The sequence below is a fragment of the Dermacentor silvarum genome, chromosome 6 (assembly GCF_013339745.2).
Source record: "Dermacentor silvarum isolate Dsil-2018 chromosome 6, BIME_Dsil_1.4, whole genome shotgun sequence".
Lineage (NCBI taxonomy): Eukaryota > Metazoa > Arthropoda > Arachnida > Ixodida > Ixodidae > Dermacentor > Dermacentor silvarum.
Window position 1 is genome coordinate 15539583 of NC_051159.1, and position 21830 is coordinate 15561412.

The following is a 21830-nucleotide window of genomic DNA, read 5'->3' on the forward strand; positions in this document are numbered from 1 at the left end:
TGATCATTTTTCTTGTTTAAAATTTTAGCGGCTTCACCATTTCCTGATTAGATTTTTCTGGTAACTGCCATTCCGTTTGACCATGTGATGTTTTCTTTGCTACGGTTTTTGCAATCACTTATAAATATGTTTGTTATTTCCAATAAAGATTTAGTGTTGAGTTAGCGCTCGTCCTGTCTTCTTACGCCACCGTCCGTGTCTTCTTCGCGCTTATATCAAGAATGTGTTACCGTACCAACTCGCCCAACTATCCATTCTTATGCGATGTCACTGTGTTGGAAGCGTAACGAAAGTTTTAGTGACGTCATACCGCATTAGAGTGACCTACAATGAGCAGTGACCCACAGCAGCGGGCGAGTGCAGTGAGCTGCATCGGACACAGATGTAGAGCCGTAATCGGCGTGGTATTGTTTGCCTGCACTGGTACAGAAAGTGTGTGTGAGAGCAGACGATGCAGCAGTGCGTGCTTCACAGCTTTGTGGACCCATGTGCCCAAGCTTCCTAGACAATAACGTCACTGTCCAACTCGGTGCTCAGAAACCGAAACCAAAAATCGTTCACATAAAGAATGCGATATTAAATTATTTACCGAGAATATATGAATCTTCGAGCGTGTATCATGCTTCCAGGAGCAATAAGAAACGTTTGAAACATAGAACGCGCAAGCCAAAAATTTGATGTCTCAACACCTTTAAAGGACTAGTATATTGCTATGCATGCATTACTCGGATCTTTTGCTGTTGATTACTTTCACCGATTTTTCACTGTTATCGTGATGTTGTCGCTCTTGCGCATTAGCGAGACCTGACGGCTGCAACTCCAATAAGCAGAGTCACCAAAGTTTTATTTTTACGTGGGTGGCCGTGGCCGAGCGTGAGCAGACAATAGTCGACGTCTTCCAGAAGTGCTTAATTATTATTGAAATTCGAAATCACATTTTTGCTTACTTCAGCCTGTTTATTAAACTGTATCAATAAATATACACAGTAACAGTAGAAGGAAGTGCACTGATCCGAACACCCTTCTTGATTGATGTCAGTTATTGGCCAATAGCAGCCGCAGATTAAATCTGCTATATTACGAAATAAAGTCTCCACAAAAGAGTGAGGAGTAGGCCTCTGTTGAAAAGAGAATGTTTGAGAGAAAGGTGAGTTTGAGCTCCGCTTGCGAGATCCACGCGCCGCGGACATCTGCAAAATTTGGCTGAGATGTTCATAGCAGCGTATGCTATCCGCAGACTGTGTTTTTTCACTAAGCCCGAGGGATGGTTCAGGGCCCCTTTAAGCACAGTACGGTCCACTATTAAACCGAAAGCCTCATTGGTATTCAGGACAACATAACTTTGCTATTTCTTCAGCTTCAGAGGGGAAAAATCACTTGATTCTGTTCAACAGACATTCTATCAACAAAAAATATTTTCCAGACCTTTGTATATGCACTCAGTTATCATGAGTGCTGGCATACTGATTTGATGTTCCCTTTCATAAACGTAGACCATTCTATGCATCTTGATTTCTAGGTACCTAAGTTACTGATAGCTAGTAACTTACGGCGAGTAGATTTCTGAGCATGTGTGGCACAATTTTTTGGACAAAACCTGTAAGCATAGAACTTTGTTAAGTTTTCTAATATTCAATAATTCGATATTCGGCTTTATTTTTCTTTATTCGTTTCGGTATTGAATATGAAATCTGTTACTGTCTGGTATTCGCACACCCCTAAGCAAAAGTGGTGATGCCCGAAAGTGATCAGCCGATACTATAGAGTTTTGGTGCGTCCAGTACTCCGGCAGGTGGTGTGGATGCATTGTCGGATGGTCGTGGACGTAAACGTGAGCAGCCGGAGCGGTTGAGCCACCTGGTGACGCAAAGCTCGCTCTCGCAAGATAGTTACAGAAAGGTCTTATTTCTGCAGACGTGCCCCACCACCTGCGGGACTCGGACTACTACTGCACCATCATTTCCAACACGCAAGACAAACTGAGATTGTGAGACAACTGTCGTTCGGATCATGCCCATGATCCGAACAAGTATGACGACGACAGCGACTGTGAAAAAGTCTACTGTGACGAAGGCATCAGTGCCATGGCAGCCGCGCAGCTGCTTCTCTGGAAGCTCCTCAAGCTCATCATCGAGCATTCCAGGAACTTGACACAGTTTTGGTAAAAGCCTTGCCACGGCCGATGGTCGCAACAGCCGGTGCTCGCATGGCGGTGAACGTAAGATGGGACAGTGCATTCATTTGCCTCGCACACTTAAGGCTCACTTTGACTGCAAGGTACCTGCGACCTTTTCGATTACTTTGATATTTCTTCGGATGTGGGGCATATCTGTGCCACTGACTGTGGAGAAAGTGTGCTGTGGTGTAGTTTTGAGACTGTGTCCTAATTGCTAATCCAGATTTCTTGCAATGAACTGTCCCCGGTCAATGGCAGAGTAGCCAAGTTTTAGGTCGGCAGTGCACACCCAATTTGTTTTATGACTTGGAAGGTGTGCAACAGTGACACACTAGAATATACATTTCACACTTTATTTGAAGGATTATCCAGGTAGGCAAATCAATAATATGGAGTTGCATTCTTGCAAATTAGGAAAGGGGTCACTTGTATAATTTTATTCAAAAAGTCATTCCAATCATTTGCTTTAGTTCCAAGATGCCATGTTTATGTGTGCAGCCCTTAAGTTGCCTAATTCATGACAGGTATGTCAATAAAACTGCCTGTATAGTTGTCGGCATGGTTGAAGCTGATAACAAACTTTCCTCCCAAACGGGCTGCCAAAACCACTTCAGCATACGTTGAATGAAACCCTGCATACATCATGCCAGCCATGAGCGCGAAGTGTACAGATTATTTACCATTACATTTGAAAGTGTGCTTGCTTCGTTGTGAAGAGATGATGATAGTATATTGTAGTGGACTGTGAAAGCTGCGAGGAGGTTGTTCGCGTCAACGAATTTTAAGTCCCGTGTACAGCGCACCATAAGCCTGACAAAGATTCATCGTGCAGCACCGACATTTTCGGTTTGCTACGAGATTATGTACAGCATCGTGAGAACATTGCAATACTGTTGTTCACGGTACCATGTCAACATGTGCCCGAGACTCTGCATGCTTCTTGAGCATGCTGTGGCAGTTGAAAGCACTGTTAAACGTTTGCTGGCCATATATGGCCTAAAGTTGCTCACTTGAAACTTGCCACTATAACTTTAGTCCATCTGTGCTACGTCACACAACTAGCTGCTTGTCCAAGACAAACTCGTTGAGTACTGTTCCTGGGATGCAGAGAAGAGCCGTTGCGGGACACCGCGGAAGACTAAGGGAGAAACGGAGTCCGTGCAAGTGAAATGGACTAATGGCAGCCAGCGTGGAGAGGTATCCGTGTCACTACCGTCAAAGGTGTCAGTCTTTGCTTCAGAGCGATGTAGGGCCTTGCGAATTCTGTATGTACAATATTTAAACACCATGTAAATACTCTGTAAATAGGACTCACGCACCAGTATCGTGCAGTTTTGTGAGTGTTTAGCCTGCGTCTCCCCATTTGCGGCTGCAACACTTTTTCTTCTTTCATTGTGTATGTTGTGCTGTTCCCGGCATGAAACTCAGCCCGAAAAGTGAGACGTTGTTGCAGGTAGGTGTCACGGTACTGCTGGAGTGACTTTCTGACATTTCATGACAGTGTAAGCCATTCCGACACAAATTACAGCTAGCTTCACACTATAGCTTTATTTTCGGCATGTGGCTTTCATATCGGCACATGGCCCTCGCCGGGCTTGGGCACAGCTAGCAAACAAGTGTGGCACATATATCTTGTAGTGGCAGTCATGTTTGCAAAGTATCGAGCAGCTGCGCAGCGCAAAAAGAGCTGAAAGTTTACACATAAACTTGCACGCCCTTCCTCTTGAGGGAGTCCTGCTTCCATCCAGAGTCAAGGTCACACGGACAAATGCCGCTATGTAAAACGCACTGCCTGCAATGCCTTCCTTTGAAAATGTGAAGCATTTTTCTGTTACTTTGTGTGATAGCTTGTATGTGTCGTGAGCTTGAGGTAATGTAGTGATGATATGGCATTCGAGCATTGACTGAGGCCACAAATACATAATTATCTTTCAGGAGTATCTCTCGGCTATTTATATGTGCATTTCGCTGCTTAAGGTGATTTTAGCATAAGTGAGAAATTATCTTGTGTTATAATAATAAGCGTTATTCGTTGTACATAGGTGCGGGAAGTCGCTCCAGCACACTGTACATCACTGCTACACAGGCCACAGCACACCGCAACAGCCATGTTATTGTATTTGTGTCGTGACATTAATCCATGTACATAAAGGTGCCCTTGCTTTTTGTGAAAGTGATCCTAAGCATATTTTAACGTACCATATTTGAAAAGCATAATGTCGGCTTTCTTTGTGTGTATTTAAATTGAGAGAGCACCTCCAGCTGTATCTGGAATGCTAATCCTAATATAATGCAGTATTAGAATTGTTCATTTTTTTCTTTTCGGGTTCCTACTTTGTGTTTCAAAGTGTGGCAAGCTCAACTGTCAAACAACCAAGCATTGCAGGTAAGGCAGCTTCTCGATAGGCTGTTCTAGTGTTTTTTAATGTTGCCATCCCAGCCACATGCCACCTTTGCACATGCAAAACAATCTTTGCGGTTCAGTTTTGCAGTGCAAGAATAATAATTGTCATCAATCTTGTGCGAATTTCTATCATTAAGCTGCGCACCCACTACTGTCCTTCCTGAAATTCTATGGAACGCTTGGATGTTTTTTGGGGCATTCCTGACAGAAAGGTGCTGCAATCACACAGTGTTAAAGAAGAAAAGTGCACGATCTTGTCTCAAAATTACACCCTGAATGGTGTAATTGTTAAAGGTGTAAAATAGCATTTTAGTGAAATGTCAGGACGTGTACACCCTAAAAGGTGTGTTTTCGTCATATGAGAGTGCATAAGGAGTGTACAATTTTTAAAAGTCTGCTAGCTTAATTAGCAACACCCATTAGAAGTGGATTAGCACATGCAATGTTGAGTCTCCTGGGCCGATCTTGCCAAGCTAAAACTCTGATAACACCCTGTGGAAAATACAGACGGGCCTGCATGAGTAGTAGCAGTATTGGTCTGCAAGTAGATAGTGAAAAATTAAAGCAATCATAGCCAAGGAAGAAATAAGCAGACAGAAATGGGCATTTCAAGTGTTTTGTCTGTTTTTGTCTTTCTGTCTTGTTTTTTTTGCCAGTGGTCTCGCATGTTGTGTGTCTCCGTTGCCAGGCATGTTTTTATAGTAGACTTGTTCTCAATGAATCAACAGAAATAGGGCGGCGTTAATTTTTTTGTTGGCTCGGTCCATTGCTATACAGTCGAACCCACTTATACCAGTTTTAACAGTATGTCAGTAATAACAATGAGCAGCCGATGCACCACCAACTTTTGTGTGTGTTTCTGTGGTAAAACAAACCGCTTACTACAATTCTGTCAGTGCACAGGAGCAAGCACCCTACCAACTACAACCAAAACTTGGTGAAAGTCAGTGCCACCACCATAACGATCATCATGAGACGGTGTACATAGTGTCGTCCACTTTACTACCGGTACCTGTCAAGATAGATGATGTCGAAATGAAAGTCTTGGTAGACAGCAGAGCTTCAGTATCAGTTATGAACAAGAATCGATTGGACATCACTCGTTTTCACACTGGCAAAGCTCGTTGCGTACAAGGATACGTTCAATTAGCCAATAACGCAGCATGGGAACATTGTAATAAGTGGTTTATTTTGCCATAGAACGCACACAGAAGTTCACAGTGCAGTAGCTGCTCATTGCTACATCCGAGTATCGTCAAAACAAGTAAGGCTATAAGTGGATTTGACTGTGCTTCTTTCTGTCTTCTTAAAATGTTTCGATGCTTGTCCCCTCGTGTAACCCGGTTATAACAATTATTGGTTATAACAATGGGACTTTCTTGCAATTTGAATATTGGTTGAAGTGGGTTCAAAAGTACTGCTCACATGCGCACCCTTAACTGTGCACGGCCAGCATGTTGTGTTCAAGAATGTGGCAAATTGCACCTTACACTACTCCAGACTGTTACGATAAACCTAATTCTATTGACTGTTATGCTGACCCCATTGCTACTGTTGGAATGTGTGATGTTTATATAATTGTAATATACTACATTTCCCCCCTTGTAAGATATGTATCACTGCGTTATATGTGGGGTTACATTATGGTTGTTCAAATACGGTATTTTCTTGCTCTAATAACTGCTTGCGTGCAGTGTCTGGTGCATGTGATGCAGTGATTTCTAATACATCTACTATGTGCATTTGAAAAGTGTAGACGTGGATCTCTCGTAGCAAGGTCACCCCTGAGCACACTCGCTCTTCGGAGCGTCCCATCGGATTGTTCACATTCATGTCACACTGTGGGATGCTTTCTGTAAACGAAGCTCAAAGGAACAGATTGGTGGGCCAGTTAATACAGCATAACTTGATGATGTATAGAGCAACGGGGCATGTAGGACGACCGAAGAGACAGGCTGTGTCTGTCCTGTGTGTCCTTTTGAAATAGATACCTCAAATTATGCTTTCTGGGGTGTGTCGGGACCTTTATCCTTCTTGGCATTTTATCGCAGCTGTTTTACGAGCTTTGTCTTTTCACAACTTCTTTAGTAGTCTTGTTTTTATGCTTTTATCACATGTTGTGTACAAGTGAAGCACAAACAAGTTATGGCTTTACATTATTTGATTTCGGCTTCCTCCACTTCGTCCAATGTCGGCATCATTATTGTATTGTGTGCTTAGTTTGGGGCCTAAGCCACCTTTGCCAACTGGATACATAAGTGGTATGAAATTGCAATCGTGAGTTAATATACTTGTAAGTACTAAGGGGTGGAGTTAGTACTCGTAAGAGGTCGTACTTTCCCGTTTGCGTTTCATTTGTCTGTGAAACTACCTAGGCGTAGCAGTCCTGGCTAATGCTGGAAGAACACTTTTTACTTGCAACATGTCTCATGCTGTCCTTTTATTGAGCCGCATTTTGTTGTATAAAACTGCCTCGTTCCCCTCATAATTTTTTTTTCTTTTGCAGACTGTCATGAAAGTGTATGATGGGTGTGCGTGGTCATATTTTGTGAACTTCGGTTTGTCAGCATTTTGCCACAAGTGGGCTGTACAGTGCTGCATCTGATTTAATGTTGTGGCTTTTCTCGGTGTAATTTCTTTAGCATACTGTTTCTGGATGTACTACTGCGTCTCGAAACACCGAAACAACCTTTTTCATTAGAGTACAGCTTGTTCATGGCACTGTGGACGATGCTCGCTGCCAGTATCTTTTTTTCTTTTCTTTTCTTATGTTAGAAAGGCTCAATAAGAACTGAACAAGCTGCAAGCTTTGTGAAGTGGAAGCCGTCAGAAGAACATGCCTTAAGTCCACTACTATCTCCTTATCATGTTCAGTGAAATGTTAAGCTTTTTTTCTAGGTCACATTGCATTAGGTAAACAAAGTTTTCAGACATTGCTGAATGATTTCTAATGTTCTATATGCACTTCTTATCATTACCTGCACATTTTTTTTTTCCATATCACATCGTAGTTACATAGGTGTATAGTATTGAAAAGCTCATTTAATAGCTCCGAGTAATTCGGAATATTGATATCAGATTAGCCATTTATTTAGATTTTTCTGTTTATCATTCTTAAAGAAATAGAACTTGTGCCTAGTTTAGGCTGTGTGGCTGGAGATTGGTGACATTTGTTCTTGCCAAGGTTAATTCGGCGAATGTGATGAGAAATGTTTGCTATCTTGCAAACACATTGAATTACCAAACCAGCAGTGACAGCCGTCATATTTCGTGGTATTCTGAACAAAACATGTGTTTTTGCAGTAGCCATGTTTTTGTCCTAAGTACATGACTATGCTGTGACCTGCATCGTTGCTTCAAAAGCTTCAAATGATTATTCTGATCTTTCTGCTGGACTATCAATGCTCAGACATCACACGAAGGTGCAACTTTGCAGTCTACTGTGTGTGTGCTTCGTGGCGTAGTGGGCTAACGCCGCGCGCTCAGAAGCGAGGGGTCCCTGGTTCGATTCCGCAGTCTACTGTGTGTAAGAATGTTCGCGACATCAATGCTTTGTTTGTTAGTTGGGTAATGCAGACAAGTCATTCATATGCAAGAAATCAGTTCTCAGACAGTGCCTTCAGTCAAGTGAGTAGACTGTTGTCATCTGCTGTGAAGAAGAAAAAATGAACAACACGTTATCAGTAGGAGATGCCTGGCACAGTGGGATGATCGCATCAGTCCATTCAACTAGCTCATTTCGCTTTCCCGAGCACCTGTTCATCAGATACTGCTATTTCTTATTTCTTCTGCAAAAACCTAGGTGGCTGTGCCAACTGTTCTGTTGTTATGTTGACAATAGATGTTGCAAAATGCAATTTCTATGCAAGATTTGAAGGCTGCCAAGTGAATCAGTAGACTCGAGAGAGTTTTTCTTTCCTTTTAGAATTGTAGAAGCAAATATGCAGGTCATCGTATTACTGCTGTAACTTCGTGTGCCATCCATTAACTCTTATACACATGGTATAGATGCGTCCATTCAGTACAGGTGCTGTCAAATGCACATGATTTTGTAAGCAGAGGCTACAGTCGTGTTTCCAGTAGCGTACTAGACGAGTAGGCATCGTAAAGGAGGCTCACTTCTAACGAAGAGCAGGAACCCTCTTGTAGCTTGTTGCTTAGAGCCACACTTGGTACTGAACCATGTATTTCTGCATTGCTAGAGGATGATTGTGCCGTTTACTTGACCATGCTGGAGGGTCGTTCATGAAGTTTGCGCTACTGCCCTTAAAGAACACAGAATAAGTAGCGAAGGTTAGGTGGAAGATTGCTCTCACTTTTGCTGCAAAAGCTACTTATTCTTTCATGAGTGGAGGAGTGAGACTATCCATACAGACCACCTTGTTTCGTTGAGTGTCCAGAAGTTATCTTATGGTGAAACTTATGATTTGGATACAACGAAGTAACGGACGAAACAAAGTAATCGTGCCTCCCCCTTCAATATTGTTATAATTAAATTTTACTGTATGGTATTTGCATGAGTGTTATCAGTTTAAGTAGTTCCCAGTGTAACGAAAAAAAATTCCACTAGAAGTTATTGATGATAATGGTCAAAACCAGCGTTAGCTTCTTTCAAATTCACTGAAATTCCATTGAGTGGCATTTTACTTAAACTGTCTCAAGTATGAAAGCAAGGGCACGACACATCCGGGAGGGGAATGGTGTGGTTTGCAGTTACTCACCACATGACCATGAATCCAGGATCAGCCCAGTTTCGATCACACCAGCTCCGGGGTTAACTCGGTCAACTACGTCTTTGACTTTACTCAGCTAGAAGTTGACTGAGCAGATGCACCATACTTAGGTATGTGCTTGAAGGCATACAATTTGTGGCACTGAGGAGATGTAGGTACCATTCGTTGTTTTTTTATGAAATTCCATAGTGAACAGAGCCAACAACCAGCGCATTTCTAGGGGTAGTACAGATGACTATATAAGCCAATACATAATGTGTGTAACCCATCTCTTCTCTTGGTGTTCATAATGAGAAACTAACCAACGACTCATTGAAAGATCGGACTGTCGCAAAGATGACTACTTAATATAATTCCTGGGTCCCAGCATGTTAATTAAATCTAGGTTAACTCGTACTGTGGGACATTCTTTGTTGTCATTCTTGCAACTGTTTCCATACATACAGTTCCTGCAGCTGAGGGTTCGGCAGAGTCCTGTCTGGCCAGATAAAGAACCATTGTAGCAAATGTAAACCTTGTCACTGACCATTAGTTTTAGTAGGCCATTAGTGCTGCCACTTACTGCATTGTGCATTACGCTCTGGTTTATAGCGATGCAGTCACCCCTCTTCCACAGTGGCCATGTGGGTCAGTGAAGCTGTCACTCACTCTTGGACAACTGTAACATCTCCTGGTTACTTTGTCTTGGAGGTATTTCAGCATGCAAGGAAAAAATGTCAACCACCTAAAAGCAGCTCCAAGCTGCAAAGGAACCCCATAGGGCTTCTTACAGAAAAAAATAATTGTTGCAGTCGATGAAAATATTGTTTTGGTTTGTATATCTAACGTGGCACCACTATTTATACTGAAGAGTCGGTTCCTCTAACAACATCCCTGAACAGGACGCTAGCACATGATAAGGTGACAGTGAAATGACAACTAGAAGGGGTGCCGCAAAATTAAGTGAGCAGATAACCTCTGTACATTTTATGTGCTTAGTAGATTCGTTAGCAGCCAGCATTTTATCTTTCACACCACAGAGGTGCTCTGCACTGGTGTAGTGTCAATGCCTGTAGCGTGCAGAAGCTAGAGGAGCGTGCATTTGTGCACATGATTCTGATTTTGAAGGGCGATAGTATGAACTTTGTGAATGACCCTTGTAAGACTGTTCCAGTTGCTGTTAGTCTGTCCATGGTACATTACTATTACCTGATACAAGCACTAGGTGCTCAAACAGCATTGCCAGTGTATTTCTTGGCAGTACATTTCTTGTAACAACATCGTTTCATAATAATTCCTATGAGTAGCATGAATTGATAGATATTTTAGGGGACAGGATCTGCACTGGGGTCGCACAAATGACAATATCTCGAGAGATGAAGTTTTCTGCTTTCTCAGTCTTTCATGTGTTTTGAGAGAGTGCCAGTCCATTTAGCCACGGCGCTTCCTCCTAGCTCCTGTGTTGCTGTTGCCTCGGCACTTGTACTGCAGGTCAAAGTACTCCTTTGAGTTTGTTAGCGACCAGTTCTTCGTGGTTAGCAGACGTGTAGAATGGGCCTCAGTGCTCTGATCCACAAGCACGGGCCTGCAATTACTGCAGCATCTACGTCAAAGCACAGGTTCGTTATCTTGGCACAAACTGCACAACTGTCGTGTATCATTTAGAAGTATGGCACTAAGGGCAACCACTTAAGTATAGCTAGAATGATGGATTTTGGTCCAGAAAATCTGTCTGCCTTTGCTCTTTACCCAGAGAAAATACTCCAAGAAAACAGCGACTGAATTGGCATGCTTGTTCAAGAGATAAGATTGCCTGAGAAAATAGGCAGAGGTGCACAATCTGCTGCGGCGGTCTTGGAGGACGTGCTTTTTAGGTGCTGCCAACCTTAGTAACTGAGAGGGCTGCACAGAGAGGGCGCCACACTACCTCCAATATTGCTGACACAGCGAAGAGAAAGGTAGCAATAATGAGTTAATGCTATGGGAAAAGCCAATAAAATTGCCAAACTGCATTTTCTTTCATGTTGAAATACAGTGTAACTATTGTGGCGATTGGTGATCTTATTGTCAGTGATTGAGTACTATACCTACCGTAGAGTTTCATACTAAGAATACTAGAGAGAAATGTGGTGCTAGTGCCAATGTGCACTGCGAGGACAGCAGTACCTGTCTGAACTTTTTTGTCTTGGCTTCGAACAACCTTGAGGAATTTCACATTAACCTTCTTGAAGCTAATTTTTCATCCTGAGAATGTGGTATGAGAATAATAATTAGTCTTGGTTAACCTTTAATTCCTACCATATGATTATTTTCAGAACATTACAAACAAAAATAATTGTACTGAATATTAAAAAATAATTGCACATGGTAAGTGTTACTAACTGATGAGCATATGAATTTATTGATATGGATATTGAAAATAGCATGATGCATGTATAGTGCAGAGTTCCTATATTACAGGATGAAATGTATTGGGTCTGAACTCGGGAAATTTAATTGCTCAGAAGAAACATTCTGAGGATAGCAGGCAACACAATTGCACCACAAAGAAGAATAAAAGAAGCTGCAAGATGTGCCCTCTCATCAACAAATCCATGCGAAGAAATAGAGAAATCCGAGTGCTACCCGCACTTCCTGTTCTGAAGGACTACAGCACCAGTTTCCTCTCTAATAATCCTAGTAATGAAAATTTTCACTATTTGCGGAATATTATGCAGACATAAGACATCCTCAAGTTCTGTATTTTCACTACAGGTGGTGCCAGTATACTTCCACATTTACGTAATTTTCTCCTACAAAAGATTTCTCAGTAAAAGTCATATTTTGGAAAATTTTCAGCCCTACTCTATCACTTCTGCTCGACTTCATGTTTGCCTTTCGTGTCCATTTAAAAGAAGGGACAGTTAGTGCATTGCACCATTTTCATTTTCCTAGTCCTTCGGCGTAATTGCTGCTGCACCTTACACATTTGTAGTGCACCTTGCTCAAGTTTCTGTAACAGCATCAGCTGGACCTCAGTATAATCAAGGATGTCGGAGATGATAGTCTTCTCTCGAAAGAGGCATGATAAACATTTCTTGCATGCAGACCACTTATTCTGAGCCATTTTCTCTAGAAGTACTTTTTCTTTTGCAAACAATATTTTATAGACTCGGTTGAAATATTGCCTCTTAACCGTATATTCCACTGCCTTTTGCGCAGGCGCTGTCTTTTTATGTGAGGACGTTAGAGCAGGTGCTACATGGGTACTGAATATGTTTTAATTATTTCATTCTTAAATATTGCATTAGATGTCAAAAACATTGTCTTTATGAAAGCATGCTTCTGTAACCATTCGAGCATATGCGGGAGGATTTTTGAGGACTTCCTTTTCTGTTGGGTAGACTATTTGTTTACGTTTACAGTAAATTTCCTTACTTTTGCTCAGTCGGCTTAATGCATTTTGTTACATTTTCGACTAGCTACCGCTCAAGGAAAGGTATTTTTTTCTGTTTTATTACTATTCTTTATCATGCCATCTCAAACAAAGCCAATTGATCTCTATAGAACTCGAGTGTAAGAAAAGTACAGAGTATGAATTATAGTATTTCATAAACTCTATTACAGTTACCATGTTGCTGTTTAACCCACTATCACAGTTCACCCGTTGGTACACTCACATCTCAAGTGTAGCCTGAGATCTCAACGTTAAAAAATCATTCAGTGGCATGAACTACACCAGCTGTAATAGCACTGTGTTGTTGGCGTGCTTCTTTTTCTGGCAGTTCCTTTACGTCCCTGTTTGACAGGCTAATTCAGTGTCACCCTGAGAAAGTGTCAATCCGCATTAGTGTCACTCTGAGGCTGTCTCACGAGAAGTCATTAAAACACTACAGCTGCAGAGAGTGCACTCATTGACTTTGCTTGTCCAGATTCTTCAAAATGCACAACCTTGACAACAACCATTCTCAGAGTAAAAAAAACAACAACAACAAAAGACGAAGATTTGGTATCTTTTCCCTGTTGTCATTCCTACTGTGGTTGTTCCAATCCGCCTTTTTCACGGCGCTACGGCGCATGCGCCCTGCCCTGGCGGTTTAGTCGCAAAACGTTTTGGAAGGGTCGCGCGCGCGGCCGTGCGGCCCCGTCTCGGGGGAACGTCCCCCGAAAAAAAAAAAAATGCGCTCGCACACGCGCTACTGCTAGTGCAAACTCGTGCTGTGTACCTCGTTGAAACTTCACTGGTAGCTCGACGTCGGTGCGGTACCGAAAACGTGCGTTGCGTAAGACTGCAACTCCACTTTTAAGAGGAAGCGGTGAGGGCTTCGTCTAGACTGCACAGGGAACCACATAGTTGCCGCCTTGCATTGATGGCTGTAATAGCAAATTTATCGATAAACCCCTGCGTTACACTTAGACGACACTTAAATACACGTTGCTGACGAAGACTTCTTGCAGCGTCGGTCCTCGCTTGCTGGTAGTGGCAGCGTGTGCCCGACTTCACGTACTCGTTCAAGGCGCGGTAACACCGGGTCGATACGAGGACCGACAAGACGCGCACGCCTACGATTGGCCGACCATTCAGCACTGTGTCTCTGAGACCATTTTATCATACCAGGCCTACAAGATGTAACCGACGAGCACGAGTTGTCGTACCGGGACGGGCTTTCTTGTTGACGGCACCAATAAAATCAGCGTTCCGACCATCATTCGATCGAACCCCGTGCGATCGGCCGTCGAACCGATAACGCAATAGCCGCAACGGCCTCGTTAATATATATAAATAATCGCGCTCAAAGTGAGTCAAGACATGCCTATGAAGTTGAAATGCACAAGATTCGACCCTCTCAATCCGTGCACATAAGTTTGAGCCAATGTTGACCTGTTCAGCGAAGGTTAGGCCTGGCACCGTCGAGTTTGCGCACCCGCTACCGGCGGACCGGTACTGAAAAGTAGGCAAGTTATAATGAAGGAAACTGATTTTATAGTCCAATTCTAACCTTAGCGATTTGAAATAAACTACCCTTCGCTTCGATCGCCGTGTACACAATAAGCTGCAAGCGGGGACACAGCGCTGTACCCAACGCCTGTGCCAACATCTGTACGTCACCATTCCCGTAGGCTGCCCATCATATTCGCAACATAGATGGGTGGGTTTTTACGTGTCGGCATGCGGACACATTTCTTAATTGCTGAGATGTACTCTTTATCTCTGCGTCAAACCCGAGACAAGAGATAGTACATTCGGTACAGCAGCATAAACAGCCGCTTCGCTCAGTTATATACCAACGGTGTCAGCGATGGCATCCGCGTTTTTGCAGGAGAACAACACGGCCTTTAAATGAGCGCTTATGCGAGCACAGTTTGCTTTAATAATGCTTTATGACACGCGCAAACTAACTATTGCGAAGTTAAAGAAAAGCGAGAATCAGTAATAAATTAACAGCCCAATATTTGTAACTGGATCACAGCCGCCATTGTTTAAGTGGCTCAGCCGCTCATACTGACTCGTCTCACAATGGAACAACGCGGCTCATATGAGCAGATATGTGTGTTTTATTCTACGTTTTGGCATTCTTCCATATCAGTGCCTTTTGATATATGCACCTTTCCCCCATTTTTTGATGCTAACAACGATCTGTGGCTGTAGATGCCGATGTAAACAAGTGCATCGCTTTGCTAAATCCGACGCAGAAGGCTGCGCACTCGAAAACATCTTATTTATGCGAAATGTCTAAAGAATGTGTAAAAAGAATTACAAAAAAAGCGAGGTGCAAGTGCAGGAGTTAGGGCCAACAAACTCCAAAGCAGCCGTGACGGCAGAGGGAACTCGGCGTGCCTTTATCGGCCGCACTGTAAACAAAACAGCACACTCAGGCCTGCTCACCCTATGTGTATATAGCTGGTGAGTGCTACATGGCTTCCAGGAATGACATGGTGCCCCCTAGACGCCATTAATAATTATTCGCAATCCACGAAACGCACAATCGATGCGCACTTAACACGGGCGCAGGTTCGCAAATCAATCGGCGAAAGCCCCAGCACCCTACCAAAACGTTTCCAGCGGCGCGCGGCAGAGGGCAGCACAGGAAAATGAAAAAGGCGGATTGGTAAAACGAGCAGGCTTGCAGTTTCAGTGCTCAATTTTGATGGCCACTGCAATCATATGTGCTTGCCCTGCACGTATTTCAGTGAATTAGAAAATTGCCCAGGTGTTTGATGTGTTGTTGTCCAATTAGCGTCTGTGAATGCCCTTTGACACATTTGTTACATAATCAAAAACAACATTAATGACCCCTTTCAAATGTTTTACAAGTGTTTCAAGCAACCAATCGTCACTGCCCTCAATCCCGAATGCCATTCTGTTTTACTGTCTAACACCAAGCTGCCAAACTGGTACTCAGTGAAACTGCACTTAATCAAAGTGACACTGAATTTACCCATCTGTCTCAGGTGTATCAGACATATGTCCTCGTGCTTGTACATATTGTGCGCACAGGAGCTCAAACTTTATTGCAATTGCTTGTCGCAGTGTGATCAGCCATCTTGGATACCATGAGTAGTGTGCTACATCTTTAAATGTGTTGTCACTCCTTGGGTGGCCTTTAATAGTGTTTCCACTAAAGATGTTTAGGTGAAACTTGTTGAAAACATTCCGTACCTGCAAGAGAACAGAAGTTATACGATACACTTTGATGCATGATGCAGTATGTGGAAATGCTGTTCCCTATGGTCCCTGCAAGCTTCAGTCATTTTGCTTGAAAGTGGAGCTTAGAGTGCGAAGCATCTACAGTTGAATCGTTATTCTTCAAATTTAAATAATGTGGCATTTTGTTTCAACGAAGCATATCCTATAATAATGGTTCGCTCATTTTTCAACACATTTTAGAGCCACCAAATTTTAACTGGATTTTCATCTTTATAGGGCAGAGCAGCTCTGGCAAAAAAAGGTGATAAAAATAAACATGGTTCATGATTAATAAAAATGTGCGTACGTTTGATATTCAGACTACTGTGTGTGCTAGGTGCTGCTACAAGGTGGCACCACTGACCTGGTTGCTGCAAACACGCTTGAGTTATACATTGTTCGTATACTTTTAATGCTTCCATATCTATTACCATGTGATTGGATGTGTATATAGTCTATGTAATAACTCATAATTATGCTTTGGACCACTTTTTATTCGTACACAGAATTTCTGTGACACTTTGGAGTTTGAAATAATGTGGGTCAGCTGTGTTTGACAGCACTTAAATTAAGCGGATGCTCCATTTTTTTGTACTCATTTTTTGTTGTGAAGCGTAATACAGAAAGAAAGCCGTAACAAAGCTGAAGCAGTTGATAAAACTGTAATAGCTCCAAATGAATTGAACAAAAATTAAACATCCTTTTTTTGTTGTGTTGAAGAAATATAAAGTCAAAGAGTGCCACAGTACCATGCTAAAATAAATATCTGTACATTCATATAAACAAAAAATATGTATATTCTAGAGGTGATTAAGCAATGTTTTTCGTACAAGAGGGGTGCTATTGTGTGAACATAAACTGCTTCTCATTTGATTAAGTAAAGGATGTATTACACTGACAATTTGCTAATGAGGCAAGCTCAGACGTGGATTTGATAATTTCGATCCATGCTGTAGACGCTTTCTCTCAATGTCTTAATGACCACGTGGTGAGTGGTTGCCGTGTGCGTCCTGGTCTGTGTTTTCCCTTTTGTTGAAATGTGGGTGCTTTGTGCTCCCAACTTTGTCTGCAAACTCATTTGTAAGATGGTAGGCTACCACAGTACTGTGCTTTGTTTGTCAATTGCCACTGTCAAATTTGGATTGTCACAGGAAAGTCATTGTCGCCACAAGGTTTTCTTAGTTTAGCCACCACATGACATCCAACGCTTTTATGTGCACAGAAAGAGCTCTGCACATGACGCGATTAGTGGGCGCGTGGCTACTTTGGCAAGGAAGAGATGCTGGTCTCTGGGTCTGCCAAGAATATGGCAGGTACAGCTGGCTAGCCACTGTGGCGTAATCACCCGACAGTGCAGCCTCTGAAGTTTACTTTCAAACCGTGTACCTCCTTTCCTTGAGGAGCTAAGGGTTGGCGCCACATCCCTGTGTTGGTCAATTCTGCTGCACAATTGTTTCTTTTTTACTTTTCCTAAGCCTTTGGTCAGTCGAACATGTGTGTTTTCTGTATAATGTAACACTCGCTGATATGCATGCTGCCCATGTAGGCATGGAATCAAGCTTTCACGTAAAAGCAAAGCTGTCGACTTTTATGGACGTTCCTCTTTCGGTAGTGTTTGAATCGGTTAAAAAGAAGACTGGTGGGCTAGTTAGTTCGCTGAGCTGACCTGCATTCTGTACCACAAGGTCTACTCACCGCTTGAATGGACTTTAAGGAGAGATAACTTGAGTGCAACTGGCAGATTACACTTTTTGGAGTGCGATAAAGCAAGTCTTACTGCGAGCGCAGGCATTGTATGCCAGGAAGGGCACAAACACGAAAGGTATGCGACACCTTTACGGCGAAATTTCTACACATCTAAACATGATATCATGAATTTGGACATCATCTGCTTGGTGCTGTTACATGCTTGTAAAAAGAAAAGTATTGATTTCATTCAAAATTGTGAAATAACACAACAAGACAACTTACAAAAAAATCTGCACAAATAGATGAATGTGGTATATACTGTGATTCGCAAAGCTACACATAAGTCATGCAAGCTGGAGTCTAGGCATAAAATAAAAAATAATAGAAGACACTTATTCTTATCCTGTCAACTAATATGCGATGAACATTTTTTAGCCAAAGAAATGTAATTGGAAATTTGAAGTAATACTTTGCCAGACAAAACTGATTTAGTGTCTTCAGAGTCTATGGGTGTGAAATTTTGTGTCGTTACACGTCGGTGAAGTTGTATTCCAAATGACTTCGCTACTTTCTGTTCACCTCAACCACTAGAAACTTGAGAATTCTGGGGTACATTGACCAACGTGCCGAAAGACGAAGACAGAAAAGCACATGCCAACATCAATCTTTTCTCATTTTTTGCCTTCTGGCATACCAACTTCTGACGCTGAGAAAATAGAGTTTAAGATTTATATTGACTGCATCTCCACAGAGTTCGCTGTATTCTATGTGCAGGTTACGGCATGCGCTTTGGTTGTATGAAAAATGTCTGTAAGCAGTTACAATTGTAAGCAGAGATGTTGGCATGTTCATGTCTGGGAATTAGTGTGAAGCTCAGGACAATATGTGCTTTGTGAAATTATTGCCGTGCGCATTTGCACATTTCGGAAACCAATTACTCACTGTTAAAAGTTCAGCTTCCGGGGCATCAATGGAACTTGCTAAGTTCATCATGAGGGCACGATGTGGGAATGGATGAAATCGATGGTTCGACGATAATTTGTCTGTTCATGAGGAGGCATAATAAAAGGAAACAGTGAAACGCCGACCAAAAATGAAAGGGTTTAAAAAGCTTTAAGGTTTAAAGGTTTTTAAACCTTTTCATTGTTGGTCAGAGTTTCACTGTTTCCTTTCATTGTGGGAATTGCAGTCTCAGCGATTTTTTTTACACACTTTTTTTCCGTTTTTTGTGACCTGGCTTTGCACAGTATAGTGTCGCAACTATCACGACCTCGAGTGTATTTGCTTTCGTCATTATAAACGTTCATTTCACACCCACTGGCCAACTGGATGCTCTCCTCTTTACCACTTGGCCTAATTCGAATCGATGCTTCGTTTGCTCAGCACCAGGCGGTAACTTTTTATCATTCAGCCACTGTTTGTGATAGCAAAACGCCTGACAAAAGTGTGGCTAAGCAATGCCAACTGAATAGCGAAATCGCTTGGGAGCTTGACTGACAGTGTCCAGTTGTATATGTTGGAGTCTTATTACTTGTTTGCAGAGGTAAGGAGTGATGGCGGTGAAAGGCTTGTGTCAAATAGTGGCACCTTATCAGGCATGGCATGATGTCCTGCGGTGGCCAACCAGCACGAGCACCTCATCTGCACCAAGGGCCGTACTTTGTAGTGATCCATTCGATATTCCATTCTAATCAGCTGTCAATCTGTTGGCTGATAACAGTGTGTTGGTTACATCTGAGCCATTGACGAAGCGGGAAACGAATAAAAATTGAAATGAAACGTTGCAAAATACGACCCGTGGCATTGTGCTCTCACTCCGTCGCGTTGAGTAGCTGACCCAGTGGTAACGTGACGTTCAAGATGCAAACGGAGGACGAACAGAGAAAAAAGAAAAGATGAATAGTTTAATATATGGCTCCAACTTCGCTTGTGCCACTACAAGGGCAAATATGTGTTTTGATGTTCTTGACGACCCACATGACACTGCTAATTCAACTCTAGCCCTGATATGCACATGCCATTCGTGACCTGGAAATACTGGGTGCACAGCATTGAAGAAAGGAAAGACATGCACGATAGATGTTGATTATTGTTTGGGGACAAGATAAGTACCAAAGGGTGCAAACTTTTCATATAGTACCGTTTTTTGGGGCTAAGGGAGCAGAGTAAGGTTTTAACTTATTTATATCCCTTCGATAATTTCTGCAGATCCTTCAATGTCCGAAGAATCACCAGGCTTGTTTATGGCGTCATTGATATGCTGAAAACTATCACTCTTGCGTTATAATTTTACAAATTCCGCATGACGGCACAGCTGTGCTTGCACTAGTGTGTTCCTTGCCGCTTGGACGGCTCGATAAAACCAGTTTTGTAGTGCATTGGTGCACCAGGAATGTACAGTGCCGGACCCTCATAGATGTGGCCATGATTTAATGTTTACTGGTGCAAAAACGTTCCATGTTCACTTCAAAGTATTTGTTCTGTACAGCTGTCGTTGCCAGTTTGCGTTCGTCCAGATATATATATATATATAATGCCAACAGCATGGATGCGCCAATACTGCCTCTATCTTCTTTGTTAAGCATAGCAATAAAGTATGCTTGTTTGTCTATTGGCTACTGAAGTTCTGACATCTTTATTTGAAGCGTACAATGAACTATGCTTCAATCCGCATATATGGTATGCAATTATGCATCAACACTGGAAAGTGAACAGGAGCTGTAAAGGTAAAGTATGACGGCTATTTGTTTACTCTATAACATCCTATGTTGACTACAGTTGCGAGAGTTGTTGATCTCGAAATATGACTGACGCACATACGAGTGTGTACTATAGGGGCAATGGGCCCTCGTTGCAGGCTGAGGAATGCTAGTTTATGTCGTAGCATTTGCTATCCTTTCGAGCACCGAGATGTCAGGGAAATGCCTCAGTGATTAGGACAGTGTTCATGACTGATATCTGCGCTAAAGGCAGCTAGTGGTTTCATGTGCACTCGAGACAGATCAGGGAATAACTGTGAGAATGATGTGTGTAGCCTCCCGTTTTCTTCGCTTCACTGTTGATCGCTTTCTCTCACTTTGGATTTTTTCCCTCCTGCTTCAGGTTTTCTTTAATTCTATAGTGGCTGTATAGGAGCCTAGCCACTTTGCAGTTAGATGAGTAGTTAAACCTGGATATAATGAAATTGACAAATTCCTGAAAAACTTCGTTATATGCAGGCTCAGCACGAAAATTTAAAAAGAAACGCTTATCGTATTTACTAGATACCAAGGCGCCCTCGATTGTAACGCACACCCGTTTTCCGTTTTCGTCGAAGCACTCATCCTTGGAATGTCACACCAGGTACTGGATGTGTGGACGCGTGTCGTTTCGCACAAACGTGAGGCATCGGAAACGAAGAGCGAGCGTCACGATTGCGTCGTAGCGTCGTATAGTGTTACAGTAGAACCCCGCTGTTACGTTCCTGGGGGCTGCGTTTTCCCGGCTGTTACGTCGTTTTCGACCGGTCCCGGCACAGCTCCCATAGAACCCAATGCATTGGTAACCCCGCTGTTGCGTCGTAACTCTGGGACCGCTCCCGCATCATACGTTGTGAATTACCACTCCGCGCCGGCCCGAGCGGCCATTTTGACTTTTCATGTCGCTTGGCTTGGTGGCTTAGCAATGGCATTGGCCGCCCAAAGTGCCGGGGGGACTATGACGTATTTTCGGTTTCCGCCAGCAAAAGTATGGCCCTCGAGATCCGCATTTGCTATCTAAAGATGGTGTCTATGACGCGTTGCAGCCCTAAAATTGGTTTTGGCTCATAGATATTCCGTATAAAGTCCAACCGTTATCGCCCTTGGACTCCAAGGGCGATAACGTAGTCGCCGCGCGCCGTATGTGCGAGTGAAAACGTGCGAGTGGAGCCGACGACCGCGTCTAATCTCGCGCGCGCAAGAAAAGCAGGGAGGCAGCGCGCCTTCTTCCGTTGCGCTCGAGGCACCGGCGAGGTAGCGACGGGGGAGGGATAGCGGGGGTGGTGGTGGTGGTGAAAACATTTATTTCGCTATAGAGGGACAGGAAGTATGCTTGGACCAGCCCGTGACTGGTCCTTACAAATACTGGGTGGAGGTCCCTAGTTCGGGACGCCAGTGGCGGTAGCCGCCGCCCGGGCGCGCCCAACTAAGGCTTGTTGGGCCT

At 43.0% G+C, this 21830-nt stretch overlaps 1 protein-coding gene across 2 annotated transcripts in view; it reads left to right on the forward strand.

The window, feature by feature from the left end:
* LOC119455303 (protein zwilch homolog) overlaps positions 1-20259 on the forward strand; it is a 90356-nt gene extending 70097 nt beyond the window's left edge. For both annotated transcript variants that reach the window (XM_049668694.1, XM_037716702.2), the window contains exon 16: positions 1915-20259. In XM_049668694.1, the coding sequence (XP_049524651.1) occupies positions 1915-1991 (77 nt within the window). In that variant the 3' untranslated portion in view covers positions 1992-20259. The remainder of the gene's footprint in view (positions 1-1914) is intronic.
* The last annotated feature ends 1571 nt before the right edge of the window (positions 20260-21830 follow it).